The sequence below is a fragment of the Mesocricetus auratus genome, unplaced genomic scaffold, assembly GCF_017639785.1.
Source record: "Mesocricetus auratus isolate SY011 unplaced genomic scaffold, BCM_Maur_2.0 Super-Scaffold_100003, whole genome shotgun sequence".
NCBI classification, from domain to species: Eukaryota; Metazoa; Chordata; class Mammalia; order Rodentia; family Cricetidae; genus Mesocricetus; species Mesocricetus auratus.
In genome coordinates, this window is record NW_024429188.1 from 114,756,647 (window position 1) to 114,774,299 (window position 17,653).

General features: G+C 39.9%; 1 protein-coding gene across 1 annotated transcript in view; it reads left to right on the plus strand.

Annotated features, from left to right (window-relative positions):
* The window catches only part of Tmem185a (transmembrane protein 185A), a 36,738-nt gene that overhangs the window by 8,358 nt on the left and 10,727 nt on the right, over positions 1–17,653 (plus strand). Inside the window, exons 2-3 of the mRNA XM_005086275.4 lie at positions 9,916–10,092; positions 11,911–12,118. Coding sequence (XP_005086332.1) covers positions 9,916–10,092; positions 11,911–12,118 — 385 coding nt within the window. The remainder of the gene's footprint in view (positions 1–9,915; positions 10,093–11,910; positions 12,119–17,653) is intronic.

The window sequence follows — 17,653 nt, forward strand, 5'->3', positions numbered from 1 at the left end:
TTGGAGAATAAGATTTTTATAAAATTGTAGTTATACAGTATGTAATGTGTTTATTATTATACTTTTAACATAAAAACTTTGTTGATTTCCAATTTGCATATAAGATTCACTCTTTTTAAAGACTGTGTGTGTGTGTGTGTGTGTGTGTGTGTGTGTGTGTGTACATCTTCACAACAGAAGAGGGCATCAGATCCCATGAGGCTACAATTACAGATTGTGTGGGTTACCATGTGAATTCTGGGAACTAAACTGAGGACCACTGGAAAAGCAGCCAGTATTCTTCACCACTGAGCTATCCCTCCAACCCCAAGAGTCACTCTTCAAGTTGGAAAGTCAGTGTCTTTTAAATAGTCCCATAAAATTGTACAGCCTTCAATACTGCATAAGTTGAAGATCTTTCATTATTCACCTCATAATCATTAGGACTCATTCACATTCCTCAGACTCAGATACCACTATAAAGTATATTGTTTATGTGAATTTTTCCTGTAAGCGGCTTCATGCATGTGTAGAGTATACTTTGTTCACATTTAGCCATTTTGCTTTTGTTTTTGCTGTCCCTTATTCTCCCCTTTCCCATTCCATATCCCTTTCGTGTCTTTTCTTCTTCTTTCCACAAATGACAGAAAACATATAACAGTAGTCTTTTGGAGTCTTGCTTGTTTCACCTAACAGGATAATCTAATTTCCTTGCAAATGACGTCATTTTATTCTTCGTTGTGGCCAACTAAGACTGCATTGTGTATATATTCCACATTTTCTTTATTAATTCTTTTGATGGGTACCTTGGCTGATTCTATAATCTTGCTAATGTGAATACTAACTGCTACAATAAACTTAGTTCTTTAGCTATCTTATTAGAAGCTAACTTCCCATTCTTTTGATTTTATACTCCATAGTAAGTTGGATCATATGGAAGTTCTATTTTTAAATATACTAATTTCCTTATTGGCTGGTCTGCTACATTACCAGTAGCAGTAAATAAGATCCCACTCACTGCATCCTAACCAAGATTTATTTTTATTTGTTTGAATTTGTTATGGTTTTATTGATGATATCCATTCTGTTGGGGATGAGATAAAATCTCAATGTAGTTTTGATTTGTTTTACCCTTTTATCATATATTCATAAGCTGTTCGTATTTCTTAATTTGAAATTATTGGTTTAGTTTATTGGTTTATGTATTAATTGACTTATATACTCCTGACATTTTGGATATGAATACCAGAAAGTGAATAGCTGGCAAATATTTTCTCACATTTTGTATCTTCCTGTTCACTTAGATATATATCTTTTTTTACTGTGCAGAAACTTTTAAATTTAATTCAATCTTATTTTTATCCTTGTTACAGCTTCCTAGACTATTGGATTGCTTTTTAGGAAGTCATTGCCTCTGACTACATCTTGAACTGTTCCATAAGTTTTCTTTTAGTAATCTCGAAGTTTCAGCTCTTTTGTTGAGGACTCAGCTATTTGAAGTTTATTTTTGTACAGGACAAGAGATAAGGATATAGTTTCAGTTTTCTCCATATGTCTATCCAGTTATATAACAGACTATCTTATATCCAGTTCATGTATTTGGCATCTTTTTCAAGAATCAGACAGCACTAGTTTTATGGACTTATTTCTGAGTCCTCGGTTCTATTGCATTGGTCCTCATGTCTGCTGTTGTTCTAGGATCATGTTATATTTGTTACATGTGGTTCTATAATATGGTTTGAAGTGAGGTATTGTGATACTTCCAGCATTTCTAATATTGCCTAGGATTTACTTTGTCTGTTTTGGGCCTTTTCTATCTCATATAAATGTTAGGATTCTTTTTTTCTATTTCTATGAGGAATGTTATTAGAATTTTTATGGGCATTGAGCATTGTATATAGAGATTGTATTTAGTAACATGGATGTTTTGACAATAGGAAATCTGCAAAGTCATAAACATTAGAGGTCTTTCCATCATCTAGTGCCTTCCATAGTTCCATTGTAATATGTTTGGCACAATGGTTTCCCAGAGATATCCATGTCCTAATTTTAGGAACCTGGAATATATGATATGTCAAAAAAGACTTTATGGATATATTTAAACTTACAGTATTAGGTTCTGTTGCCACAGACTTAGTGGCATAGCTCTACACAGACTTATTTTACAATTTTATATACCAAAAGGACTTTTTTTTACTTTTATTAATTTTTTTTGCATTCCAATCCCAGTTCCCCCTCCCTTCTTTTCTCCTGCTCCCCTCACTCCCCATCCCACCTCCCATCTGCTCCTTGGAGAGGGTAAGGCCTCCCCTAGGAAGTCTACTAAGTCTGTCCCATCATCTCTTTGAGGCAGGACCAAGGTACCTCCCCACCCTCCACACCCCTGTATCTAGGCTGAGCAAGGTATTTCTCCATATAGAATGGGCTCCACCAAGTCAGTTTGTGCATTAGAGTTAGATCTTGAACCCACTGCCCGTGGCCTCATATATTGTCCCAACCACACCATTGTCACCTATATTAAGGGAGACTAGTTCGATCTTATGCAGGGTCCCCATCTGTCAGACAGGAGTCAGTGATATCTCAGTAGCCGGTTCTCTTGATTTACCCATCATAGTGTTGGCTCCTTTGTTCATATTATCACTCATCCCTTACTTTGATTGTACTTCAGGGGCTTGTGGATTTCTATATCTGCTTCCATCTGTTTCTGAAGGGGGGGTTCTAGCTCCTCTGAGGTTGTGGATTGTAGGCTGTATCCTTTTTTTTAATTTCTGGTACCCACTTATGAGTGAGTACATACTACATTTGTCTTTCTGGGTCTGGGTTACCTCACAGAGGATGCTTTTTTCTAGTTCTATCTACTTACCTGCAAATTTTAAGATGTCACTGTTTCTTACTGCTGATTAGTACTCCAGTGTGTAAATATACCACATTTTCTTTATTGATGCTGTAACAATAAAAGGCACACTTACTGAAAGTAAAACTAAGTATTTATTGTAGAAATTACTCACAAGATACCAAACAAGTAACCCAGATGAGCCCAGTAGTTTTCCCGCTGCCGAACCGGAAGCCGAAATCCGGGAAAAGAGACCAAGACTTCCTTTGTGCTGTCTTTTATGCCTTCCCCCCGTAACGCCCCCTAGCCATGCCCAAAAGTGGGCCTCGCTAGTGACGTAGTTCACCACCTATGTACGTGTATGTCTTTATGTCCGTCCGTATACATCTTTAGTCATGCCTAAAGTGGGTGTGGTTAGTGGTGTGGTAAACCGCTCTTTTATTACCTCATCTGTATGCACCTCTAGTGAGTCACATGGTTAATGGCGGAATACAGGCTTCCTCCTACACTTTATCTATTCTGTTTCCAACATCTGGCTATTATGAATAATGTTGCTATGAACATAGTTGTGCAAATGTCCTTGTGGTATGAATATTCCTCCTTTGAGAATATGCCAAAAATGATATTGTAGGGTCTTGAGGTAGGTTGAGTCCTAATTTTTTGAGAAATCTCTATACTGATTTCCACAGTGACTGTACAAGTTTGCATTCCTACCAGCAATGAAGGAGTGTTTCCTTTTCCCCACATCCTCTCCAGCATCTGCTGTCATTGGTGTTTTTGATCTTAACCGTTCTGATCAGTGTAAGATGGAATCTCAAAGTTGTTTTGATTTGCATGAATAAGGATGTTGAGCATTTCCTTAAGTGTCTTTCTGCCATTTGAGTTTGCTCTGTTGAGAATTCTCTGTTTAGATCAGTACCCCATTTTTAATTGTATTATTTGGTAGTTTGATGACTAGTTTCTTGAGGCTAGGAATAAAGTATATTATTTGGGTCTTTTGTTTTGAGGCTGACACTATTAAAATCAAGTCATCTGAGGGGTATTAATCCATTTCCAAAGTAATTTTGGCTGTTGTGAAAGTTTATCTCCTTGAATGGAAAAAATTACAAAATTCATTCTGATAATAAAAACATAGAATATATTTCCTTGCAGTTATAGGGCTCAAGTTGCCCTTTCTGTTGTCTGTCAAAACTTATTCTCAGCTTTCAGAGCCTATTTCCATTCTGTGGCTCATTTTTCCTTCAAAGTCAGCAGTAGGCAATGGCAGATTGAACTCTTCACATCTGGAATGTGTCTGATATCCCCCCACCTTTTGTTATCACTCTGACTTTTCTTTCTGGTTTTTAAAAATTAATTTGTGTGAGTGTGCATGCATGCGTGCGTGTGTGTGTGTGTGTGTGTGTGTGTGAGGGGGGAGGGGGAGGGAGGGAGGGAGGGAGGGAGGGAGGGAGGGAGGGAGGGAGGGAGGGAGGAAGGAGCAGGGAGATTTCAGGTATGTAGCTTCCACCATCAAAGTCAAAAGACAGAGTTCAGCAGATAGTTCTCACCTCCCACCTTGTCGAGACAGGGTCTCTCATGGTTCCGATACTATTCAGTGTACTTCAAGATAGCTGGCCTGGGAACTTTGACTAAGTCTCCCGTTTCTACCTCCCATCTCTCTATAAGAGTGCTGGGATTGCACATTTGCACCCCCATATCAGGTTGTTAGGCTTGTTTGTATTCATGCTTTAACCCACTGAGCCATTTTCCCAGCCCATTCCTGTTGTTCTTTTAGGAACTCACATGATTGCCTTGAACCTACCTGAAAATTTCAGAATAGCTTCCCTATTTTAAGGTGAGCTGATTAAGAGCCTTAATTCTATCTGAAAGTTTCTTAACAGTAGAATCTAGATTTGTGTTCTATTGTATAACCAAAGGAAAAAAGTCTTTGGAATGCCATGGAATTATAATAGGGATATTAGTCCAGGATGTGGCTTAGTGATTGAGTATTTAACTATCATGTATGAGGCCCTGGAGTTAGTCCCTGTAACTTTAACAACAGGGAGGGAATTATTAGCCTAATTTATCTAAGTGAACCCTATCTAATCATATGAATTCTGACAAAGAAATTTCTTTTACTGGTATCAGGAGAAATATGGTAGAAAGAGAAATTAAAAAAATCAAATAATGAGAAAGTTTCAATATGTTGTTGTTGTCTTTGAGATACTGAAACATATGATCTAAGATTGTAGTATCTAAGGACAGTTCCCAGGTGACAACAAAGAAATAGAGACCTTAGTTGCACTTGGGTGTTCCAACAACTGGAAATGAACTTGGATTCAGATTTCGTCCAGAATTTCTTGATGATAAACAACTTGATTTTGCAGCTGAGCAAATCTCATATGTACTCACAGAGACTGAAGCAGCAATCACAGAGGCAAGCATGGGTCTGCACTAGGTCCTCTGCTTATATACTATAGCTTTTGGATTAGTTCCTTTATGGAACTCCTGAATGTGGGAATGAATGGGTTTCTGATTCTTGAGTCTTATCTTGGGGCTCCTTTACTTTTCTGTTGGCTTGGCCTGTCCAACTTCAATATGATGTTTTTTCTCTTATCTTATTATATTTTATTTTGTTATGTTTTGTTGTTATCTCATAGAAGCCTATTCTTTCTAAAGAGAGACAGAAAGGGAGTCGATACAGATAGGAGAGGAGGTGAGACGAAACTGGGAGGAGTATTGGGAGGGAAAATTGTATTCAGATTATATTGTATGAGAAAAGAACTTATGTTTAATAAAAGGGGAAAAAGACATGATTTTGGTCTGGTGAAATTCTAAAACCCAACTATGACCATTTGGACATTTGTCATAAAGAGTGAGGTAGTAGAGACTATAAAACATACTAATGAAGTCACTCTAGCATTCTTTTGGTTGGTATTTGTTTGGTATAGCCGTCTCCATCCTCTTGCTTTTAATTTAACTTCATACTTTATATGGGTTTCTTTTTTTAACTTTATTATTCTTTGTAGATTTCACATCATGCATCTTGATCCAATTCATCTCCCCATCTCTGCCCTTGAGTGCCCCCCAAAATAAAATAAAAGAGAAAAATCTCATTGTGGAAGCTGTAGTAGGACATAGTGAATTCCACAGTTTATCCTTTTGTCCATATATCTTGTTTTGTTTTGTTTTGTTTGTCCATATATCTTTACTTGCAAATATTCTTTGCAATGAGTCATTGATCTGATTCAAAGCCTCTGGTTTCTGCTACACTATTGATGCTGGGCTCTCACTGGGACTTCTCTTGGGTATCCTGTTGTTGCCGTGTGTCATGAAGATTCTTCAGCTTTGGTTTGGGTCTGCAGGACTGTCCCCTTCGTATGCTCCAGCAGATCATAGATGGGGTGGATGTTGGTGTGGGCCAATTAATAGCCCTGCGTTTGCACTTGGGTGTTATCTGAGTTGGTCAGCCCATCTGCTCTCCCCCATCCTCAGCACCAGGGTGAGCTCACAGCACTGCCCCAGAGACCTTACCCAATGTTGCAGGCAGCAAAGGGGCAGGGCCAGTTCTCCTGTTTTCATGCCCTCTTGGTTGGCTAACCCACATCTATAACATCAGGGCCAGATCTACTGTGTTGCCTAGGAGGGGTGCAGGGGCCACTCTCCCAAGTGCTGCAGCAGGTGAGGAGTAGGGACAGCTTTCCCAACTTCCACAGACGGTGAGGAGTATAGGGTGGGGAGCATCTCCCTAGCTCACCACCCCACCATATGGCAAATGAGGGGCAGGGCCAAATCTCCCACACTCATATTCTCTGGGCAGCTCACCTGCACCCCTGTCAACAGGGTTGGTTCTATTGGGCTGCCCAGGTAGGTACATGGTCCACTTTCCTAAGTGCTGCAGATGGTGAGGAGGAAGGTTGGTTTCATTGCCTGTCTCAGGTATCAGGGGCAAGGAGGGGGGGGTCATCTGTCCCTCACCCTCATCACCATGTATCAGAAGGAGTGGGGCCAGAACTCGCATGCTAACATTCTCAGCTGCTCATCCCCATCCCTACCTCCACCCCCATCAACAGGGTCAGCTCTATTATGCTGCCTAGGTGAGGTACAGAACCTGTTCTCTGAAGTGCTGCAGCCTGTGAGAGTTAGGGCTAATTCTCCTTAGTGTTGCAACCAGTGAGTGGTTGACACAACTCTGTGAAGTCCTATTCTTTCAGCCTTTGGTGGTATCAGGAACTGCAGACATCAGCACAGACCACTGCTGCTCCAGGGTCATGGATTCAGACATGGGTCTTGACAGCAGCCTAGGACAGGACATCACCATGGCTCTGAGTGGCAAAAGCCACCCACTTCAGCCCACTCCTTACCACCTTCACTTCTTCACATCTGCTCTCTCTACAGGACATGAACCATTCTGTTTCTCTTGCTCCCATGTCACACCATATATTTGCTTAGCATTTGCTGTGTGTTCTCCTAGGCTTCCAGGGCAGGCTGACCAACAGGCATGTGAATTGACTTCTCCCACTCAGTTGTAATGGCTCTGGGCAGGGTTGCGTTTTCTCCTTGGCACCCAGGACAAGGCAGCCTTTATATAGATTTCTTACACATAGTATAGTATATTGTTTCTTATTTATCCGACGTGATCATCTTTGTCTTTGTATTGGCATTTAGACTATATTTAATGTTACTTTTGTTTAGCTATATATCTGTCTCTCTATCTTCTAGCTATCTATCTGTCTACCTACCTAGATATTTTGGTTTTTTGAGACAGTGTTTCTTTGTGTAACAAACCTGGATGTCCTAGAACTCACTTTGTAGACCAGGGTGAACTCAAACTCACAGAGATCTGCCTGCCTCTGCCTCACGAGTGCTGGGATTAAAGGGGTGTGCCACCATAGCCTAGCTTGTTTTTAAACACAAATGAAGTCAGACTTTTAAATGACTACTTGCTACAGCCTAGAAACTATCTTCTGTTAGTAAAATGGGGCAATACTGGTTTTGTCCTCTTTGTTTCCTATACCCTTCTGTTCTTCACTGTCGGTTGCCAAACCATTGTATATTTTATCCAGTTCCATTTTTATGGTGAGGAGATAATTTTAAATTGTATTAGCTATATTGATTATACTAAATAATGGGTTTCTTCAAGACCTTTTCACAAATATATAATGTGTTACGATAACTCTTCCCGTCAGTCTGGTCCCAGTGTCGCATCAACCCTAAATAACACAGAGACTCTATTAGTTACAATGCTGTTGGCCAATGTCCAGGGCTTCTCATTGGCTAGTTCTGCCTTAAGTATTAACCCATAACTACTAATATGTATATATTTCTATAAGGACTTATCTTACTAAGAACGCCAGGCTCACATGTGTCCTCTCCTCTTGGGATCACATGGTGATTCCTCTTTCCTACATTTCCCAGAATCCTCCTCAACTCCTTGTCCCACCTATCTTGTTTCCCTCTTGGCCAACAGTGCTTTATTCATCAACCAATAAGGCAAACATATACACCGAACATTCCCCATCAATAATGCAGTTTTTAAAAATTCATATTCACTCCCCATTACACTTTCCTATCATTTCCCACCCTCACATATCTCCTTCCTCTTTCCACCTACTTCGTCCCCCATTTTCATATCTCTGTTTTTTTAATGTACCACTTTCATTAGGGTTGCTTACAGACTCCTGGGCAAGGGATTATTTTCAGGACTCCTTACCAGTGACTATGGCACTGAAGAAAGTATCTTTCCCTTCTCCAGGGACCACTAACTATCTGTAGATAGTCACCAAATGGTGGAACCTCATGAAGTCCTAGGGAGATGAAAAGGAAATCTTATTCCTGTTTTTATATCAATGCTAGAAGTAGAAGTGCTATTTGTGAGATGAGTGTGTGTGTATGTAAATGTGTGTGAATTTACTCAGTCATATAAAGTATATACTCTATATGTATATATTTAAATGTGTGTGCCATGTGGATATGATAAATGACTGCTCATTTTTCCTTTTGTGTATATCTTGTTTGTTTTAAAGATTTTTATATTTATGCATATGTGTATGTTTTGTGAATGCGTGCTACTAGTGTGCTTATGCCAAAAGAGGGTGTCAGGTCCACTGGAGTTGGAGTAACAGGCAGTTGTGACCCACCTTGTGTCCATGCCAAGAACCAAATTCAGGTCCTCTAGAAAAGCAAGATGAAACATCTCACTGGCCCCCTTTGTTTTGTCTTTGAGACAGGATTTCATGCTGTTTTGCAGGCTGGCTTGGAACTCACTATTCAGCCCAAAATGGCCTAGTGCCACAATGATGCTCCTGCCTCAGCTACCTAACTGCTGGGATTGCACATGTGAACTACCATACTAGGCTATTTGGATTTTTATTAGGATATTAATGTCTGAAGGGATACCTTTTTAAAGTGGGATCAAATAGTCAATGACAGAACTTGACCCTACCAACTTTCTCCACTCTCTGTGTTATGCTATAACTAGCTCCTTCTGCTTGGTATACTTCCTCATCTAATTTGTTTCTCTGTCTGACAACCCTCCAGTTGCTTCTGAAGCTCTGTGGTCACCACATCTCTTCTTCCTACTACCTCAATAAGATCCCATACTTTCTTTTCCTAGCTCCCATCTCACTTTGTCCATGCCACCATTTATACAAATATTATGTTGTATTTTAATTGCACCTTTCTGTATAGACTTCTAACAGAAATTCTTTGGAAGTAGAAGTATGAGACTTAATTACTCACTTTTGTTTTCTCATTCTCAACACAATATCTCCTCTACATAGAACTTTTAAATAAATTATTGTTGAATTAATGACTTTAAAATGTGCTTTTATTTTTATGTGTATGAATATTTTACCTGCATGTATGTACCCTGTGTGTGCAGGGCCCTTGGAGGCCAGAAGAAGAGGTTGTACCCATGAAACTAGAGTTATAGATAGCAGTTAGCTGCCTTAAAAGTACTGGGATCTGAACTCTTGCTTTCTGGAAATGCAGCCAGTGGTCTTAACTGTTGAACCATCTTTCCGACCCTAAATTAATGAGCTGAAAATGTTTTTGCTATTTGTCATTTCATTATCAGCTGTTCATTAAAAATTAATTTTTTCATCATTTTGCTTTTCTCCTAGTAAATTCCTCATCTATGCCTGTCTGTTGCTGTTCTCTGTGCTACTGGCCCTACGCTTGGACGGCATCATTCAGTGGAGCTACTGGGCTGTCTTTGCTCCAATATGGTTGTGGAAGCTAATGGTCATTGTTGGAGCATCAGTTGGAACTGGAGTTTGGGCACGGAATCCTCAGTACCGGTAATACTGCTTTATAAAACCCACTGGTCTATATTTTGAGAGAACAAAATTTTGGAGGGTCTCACCAGAGATAACATAAGGACAATTTTTTCCTATTTAAATGTTTATGAGCACTGCAGTCTAGCAAACATTTCTCATCAATGTTTTAAAAACTTATATGCTTGTTATGAATTTTCTTATAATAACAGTATGTTAACTTGGATTCTTTTATGCCTAGATAGCCCACCAATGTAACCCCAAACACTCCAAATATAGAAATGTTATACCATAGCAGATTAAGAAGCACAGAAACACTCTGTATGACTTCTCTAGTTTCCTTTTAGAACGAGGGTTACCTTTCTCCTATTCTTCTAGTCCAGGGGTAAATGGTAATGATGTCAAGGAGTGAGCTTGGTCTAAAGGCCATGAGTCTCTCACATAGGAACTCAGGAATGAGGTAAATTGAAAATCAGATGTTAAGAAAGAAGGCAGAGCTTTGAGGGTCATGGAAACGGAGGCAGCCTGGTATGCCTGGATTCTATGTAAGTCTCTCCCTTTCCTTTCTCAGTGAAAAAGGAGACAAGGGAAGGAAATGGAGAGTGAGGGCCATTATAAACCTCTATTAGGAAGATGAAGAATGCAGTAGTTCATGGTAGGACAAAGAGAAAGGTAGACAGAAAGGCAAACAACTGCTCATGGGAAAAAATATAGAATATGGGGTCACTTCAGCTTTAAAAATTCTTGATTATCAACTTTTGAAAGTAGCTATGAAAACAAAATGGCAGTGGTGGCACATGTCTTTAATCACAGCACTAGGGAGGCAGAGGCAGGTGATCTCTGTGAGTTCACGGCCAGCTTGGTCTACAGAGCGAGTTCCAGGACAGCCAGGGCTACACAGAGAAACCCTGTTTCGAAAAAAACAAAACAAAACATGCTGTAGTTTAGACTGTGTAAAATACATATTCTATAGGTATGTAGGCTACACACTAAGAATCTTAGCAAATGAAGGACACTCTTGTCTGAATGTTTCTTTTTTAAAATATAATTGTCAATATTTTATTTTTTATTTTAAATTTTTGATACAGGGTTTCACTGTGTAGTCCTTACTGTCCTGGAACTCACTTTGTAAACTGGATCTCAAACTCAGAGATCCACCTGCTTCTGCCTCCCGAGTTGTGGGATTAAAGGTGTGTGCCACCACTGCCAAACTACTTTTTTAATCATTTGTCTGTATGAATGTATGCCCCATGTATGAGGGTACCAATGCAAGCCAGAAAAGGGCAATAGATCCATGCCATTGCTATGGGTAGTTGTGAGCCTCCCAATATGGGTGCTAGGGACTGAACTTAAGTCTTCTGGAAGAATAGCAAGTGCTCTTAAGCACCGTACCATCTGTGAAGCTCCCAGCTGTAGTTGTATATCTGTCTCTTTTTATGAGAAGAATTCAGAGATCTAATATTTGTTTCCCAAAAATAAATTAACTAATTGATACTCAAAAGTTATATGCACCTTTTCTCTGTTTTGATATTTTTCAAGTAAGAAAAGAAATTGTGTTTGTGGCTGGCTAGAATATATTATGTATCGTTACAGTCATTCACCTAATCAGGATTATGCTAGTGAGTCCTACAGGAATTACCTGTGACCTTTTTTCTCTTTGGCCTAATTTATAGAATATTAATCACCTATAGGACAACTATCTCAGGAATGGTCATCTGTATTTTGAATGAAAATTTTAAGCCTTTCAAATGCATTATAAGCATTTTAAATTTTAATTTAATTTGCTTTTTCCTTGTACTGAACTGTGTTTGTTTCCTTTACTTTTGTTCCATCCCCTTTTAGAGCAGAAGGAGAAACATGTGTGGAGTTTAAAGCCATGTTGATTGCTGTGGGCATCCATTTGCTCCTGCTCATGTTTGAAGTTCTGGTCTGTGACAGAATTGAGAGAGGAAACCATTTCTGGCTTCTGGTCTTCATGCCATTGTTCTTTGTTTCTCCGGTGTCTGTTGCAGCATGTGTCTGGGGCTTTCGACATGACAGGTCACTAGAGGTGAGATTTGTGTATTTCATCATGGTTTTAAGATAGTTAATCTAATGTCAGTCTCTTACCCTATGTGAGGAACAGACTAATCCTGAACTCTAGATTGTCATTTACAAGAAAAGAAGTGCCTTCAGCTTTCTCCTAGCTTCCTGTCTTATAAGGTACCTGTGTTTGTCAGTCTTATTAAATAACCAATAGTATTGATAGACATATAGACATTAAGAGAGAGATTTTAAGGAGAGGATCCACACGATTGTGGAGCTGGCAACTATGATACTTATAGAAGAGACAGATGGGCTGGGGACTCAGCAGGAGTTGACACTCCAGATTGGAGGCTGAATTTCTTCCTTTCCAGGAAACCTCAGCTTTGTGTTTAAAGCCTCCAACTGTTTGGATAAGGGCCACTTACCATACAGTATTGAGAATAATCTTTAAAAACTTGATGCTGTCACAGGAACACATAGTATAGTGTTTAATTAAATAACCAGTACAGTAATTCCTCTAAATTGATACATAAAATTTAATTGTCTCACTACCTCATCCCCTATGGTGTCACTCTTTAATTGCCCTCTAGTCAGCTTGTCCTGATAATGCCATGTGTTATTCATTCTTTCGGCAAATATTTTTTCAAGCATCTATATATGCAAGCCGCTTGGGCCCTAGAAAAGGAGATACAGAATTAAATTAAAATACCGCAGCATCAAATATCTGGGGATAATATTAACCAAGGAAGCGAAAGACCTGGATATCAAGAACTTTGAGTCTTTAAAGAAAGAAATCAAAGAGGATACCAGAAAATGGAAAGATCTCCCATGCTCTTGGATTGGTAGGATCAACATAATAAAAATGTAAATCTTGCCAAAAGCAGTCTACAGATTCAATACAATCCCTATCAAAATTCCGGCACAATTCTTCACAGACCTGGAAAGAGCATTAATCAACTTTATATGGAAAAACAAAAGGCCCAGGATAGCCAAAACAACCCTATACAATAAAGGAACTTCAGGAGGCATCACCACACCTGACTTCAAGCTCTATTATAGAGCTATAGTCCTGAAAACAGCTTGGTATTGGCACAAAAATAGGCAGGTAGACCAATGGAACCGAGTTGAAAACCCTGATTTTAACACACACACCTGTGAACACTTGATTTTTGACAAAGAAGCTAAAACTATACAATGGAAAAAAGAAAGCATCTTGAACAAATGGTGCTGGCATAACTCGGTACTGGTATGCAGAAGACTGCAGATAGAAACATAACACCAGTGGCACAGACACTGAGATCGACAATTAATAAATGGGACCTCATGAAACTAAAAAGCTTCTGTAAGGCAAAGGACACAGTCAACAAGACAGAAAGGCAGTCCACAGAGTGGGAAAAGATATTCACTGACCCCACATCTGACAGAGGGCTAATCTCCAAAATTTACAAAGAACTCAAGAAGCAAGCCTCCAAAACAACAAAGGATACAATTAAAAGGTAGGTGGGGTACAGAACTAAACAGAGAATTCTCAATAGAGGAGGCTAAAATGGCCATGAGACACTTAAGAAAGTGCTCAATATCCTTAGCAATCAGGGAAATGCAAATCAAAACAACTTTGAGATACAATCTTACTCCTGTCAGAATGGCTAAAATCAAAAACACCGAAGACAATTTATGCTGGAGAGGATGTGGAGAGAGGGGAACACTCCTCCACTGCTGGTGGGAGTGCCAACTGGTACAGCCACTTTGGAAAGTAGTATGGAGATTCCTCAGGAAAATGGGAATCAATCTACCACAAGACCCAGCAATTCCACTCTTAGGCATACATCCAAAGGAGGCAAATTCATACAACAAGGGGATCTGCTCCACTATGTTCATAGCAGCATTATTTTTAATAGCCAGAACCTGGAAGCAACCTAGATGCCCCTCAACTGAAGAGTGGATAGAGAAAATGTGGTACATTTACACAATGGAGTATTACTCAGCAGAAAAAAAACAATGGAATCTTGAAATTCGCAGGTAAATGGATAGCACTGGAAGAAACCATCCTGAGTGAGTAACCCAGTCACAAAAGGACAAACATGGTATGTACTCACTCATATATGGATTTTATACATGGATCAGGAGAGTGCAAGTCTGCACTTCCACTGACAGAGAGTCTGGGAAACAGGAAAGAACCTAAAAGATATGCATGTTACCCAAGAGAAAAGAAATGAGGCAAGATCCTCTGAACAGATGGGGAACACAGCGAGGGGTGGGGGGAAGGGGGAAATAGAGAGGGGGAGAAGTGGAAGAGAGAGTAGGTTGTGGAGGAACAGGAAGGTTGATGGGGGGGTAGGATAGGGGGAAGAGGGAATCATAGGTTAGAAGACAGATCAGGCACCATTGTGACCTCTAGTGATCTAAACGGATGCCACCAATTGGCAAGCTAAGCAATAGTGTAGAGACCACCTCGAATGACCATTCCTGATAGTGAACTTGATGTCTATAACCATCCTGGAGCCTTCATCCAGTGACTGATGGAAGCAGAGGCAAACACCCACATTTAAATACTGAACAGAACCCAAGGAACCCAGCGACAGAGAGGAGTGATGAGCAAATTGGCAAAGAATGGGCTGGCAAAACCAGCAGAGACAGCTGATCCAAACAGGGGAGATCTCTTGGACCCCAGACCGACAGCTGGGAGGCCAGCATGGGACCGATCCAGACCCCCTGAATGTGAGAGTCAATGAGGAGGCCTGGGCCACCTATGGGGTCCTGAGCAGTGGATCAGTGTTTATCCCTCGAATACTAACAGACATCATGTGTCCATAACACAAAGAGGGTTGCTCTCTCTGCCTGGACTCTTAGGGAAGTGCCTGGACCCTACCCTGAGTGAAATGATAGGCTCTAGATATCCCCTATATGGAAGGAATTGGCAATAGGGTGGGAGGATAGGGGGGATGGGGGAGGTGTGCGGGAGGAGGGGAGGGAGAGGGAACTGGGATTGACATGTAAAACAAGCTATTTAAAATTAAAATTAAAATAAATTATTAACCCCAAAAAATAAAATAAAATACCAAGACTAGTAATAGTACTAGTGAAAACACTTGTAGATGATATTCATAGTGTTCTTAATCTGGGCCAAGCATTTGGATGGTCACCTCAGAAATAGTTAGCAACAACTCAGTAAATATTTGCACCAACCTTGTGAAAGAGGTGCAGTTGTTTTCTTGAAAAGGATAATTTATTCATGGCCACACATTAAGGAGAAGGGCCAGAATTCCATTTCAATCAGCCCAAATCCAAAGTCAGAGCATTTAACTACAAAGGATCTGAGGGCCCAAAGCAATATACTAATAGAGTTAGAGAACAATGGGAAGTGGTAGAAATCCACCCCCAACTTCTTATCTGATATTTCATTTTCCATGGTTTTAGTTACTTGTATTCACCTATGGTCTGAAATGTTGTATCATAAAATAAGATGTTTGGGAGAATGATCACATGCATGCTGCTTTGATTATAGTATTTTGTTAGAGTTGTTCTGTTTAGTGATGTTGTTGTTAATATCTTACTTTTAGTAATGCATGGTTTAAACTTTCCTCATTGGTATATGTATATTGGGAATAAAACAGTATATAAAATATTTAATATTATCTGCAGTTTCATACATCATAGGGAACTGTAGAACAAACATATCCCCCATGAATAAAGTACAGAGTGTGGCTACAAATGTCTTGTTTCAACCTGTTCAGATAAAGAGAAAACTGCAGCTGATCTGGAAAGAATATATAGAATTGGAAGCTGAACCTAGGTGTAGGTTTAAAAGAAAAGTCCCAAGAGAGAGGCATAGTGATAGTGCTAAGCCACAGTAACAGGATCTAGAGTATCAAAAAGGACTTGGTCTTGATGGACGGGGAGTCTTACTATTATGGAAGCAGGGAAAAGCCATGGAGTAAGTGTGCCTGATAGGGACAGGTATACTGCGGATGGAGAGTATCTTTCTCAGCCCACTTTTACATTATTTGTAGTTCCTAAATCCTTCAGAAAGTCCAACCATTTCTTTTTTGTACTACTCCCCTCTGGTTGCTTATCAGAGACTGCTGAAAGTCCCCTGATTGATGGACAAAACAACAATAGAATTATGGTCTGTAGCTTCAGTCAGACATTGGGTTAACAGGGCCAGCACATTCTCAACCTCAAAGAGTAAATACTGATTTGTGGTTAGAAATGGGGAAAGTTGTGTTCTCTGTATGGGTAAAATACAGGTATAGCTGGACAAAGGTGGCGCACGCCTTTAATCCCAGCATATGGGAGGCAGAGGTAGGCAAAGCTCTGTGAATTCGAGACCAGCCTGGTGTACAGAGCTAGTTCCAGGACAGGCAAGAATACACAGAGAAACCTTGTCTTGAAAAAAAAAGAACAAAGTAAGGAAATCACAAATGTACACACACAAAATATATACAGCACTAAAATTTCATGAGAGGTACTATTAGTATTCAGGCATCTGTACTGGACTGCCCGTGGGGTTCTGACAGGATACGCCCTTAGCTGCAGCCACTAAGAACACCGCCTGTGGACATTCACTATGTTCCCTTTTAAAAGGGGCCCCTCCCACTTCCCATCCTTCTCTTTCTTTCTCTCCCTTGCTCTGTCTGTCTGTGTCTCTGTGTCTCTGTGTCTCTGTCTCTCTCTTTTTCTGCATCTCTTTCCCCTCTCTCGCTGCTCCTGTCCCTGGAGGCCAGTCTTCTCCCTCCCACTTCCCCTTTTTATGGTCCTTTTCCCTAATAAAAAAACACCTCCACTTGAACTCTGTCACATGGCATCTTTCTCTCTTGCACTGCTTTTTAAAAATTACAACTAGGAAACAAATGTGTAACAGTGGTTCTTAGAGTTGAGGGAGTCAATGTGGAAGCAATAGATCTAGGTGGTGCAGACTAGTACCATCAGTCTGTACACATGACTTCTAATTTCCCAGGGCATTGCCCTTTTTAAAAACCTCCATGTTCTCTATATCTCTTTACAGGTCTATCTCCTCAGCATTTGTTCTGGAAATTGGCCGCACCTATCCCAGAAACTTTTCTCTCTGTCTCTGTTTATGTCTCCATCTGTGTCTCTCTCATCTGAAAGAGAAAATAGTTGTTAAATTTTTTTCTTTCTGTTCACAGAGTAGCTCTTCCATACCCCTATGTTTCTAATACCTTATTCATTGTCATATTCCTTTATCTCTACTAATCTATATTTACTCAGTTCTATACCACATTCTCCAGGACTTGGCACAAGTGCCTGAGGCCCAGTACAGTAGGTTCCTTTCAGTAATTTATCTTTTCAAACTACTGACCACTGTATGTTAGCTTTTGTATGTTAGTGATCAAAATACCTCAGAGAAACAGTTTTAAAAAGAAGAAAAATTAAATTGTGATGAACTAACTAACCTGCCATAAGAACTTTCAAGGTAGTCCAGCATTCAGTCTGTAGAATACATACTGCTGGAAGCTTTTAGTCGGATTTATAGTAAGAATTTGGAGCAAAAAGCAGAACAGAACGGGTTAAAAAAACCTACAATTTAGGTTTTGTAATA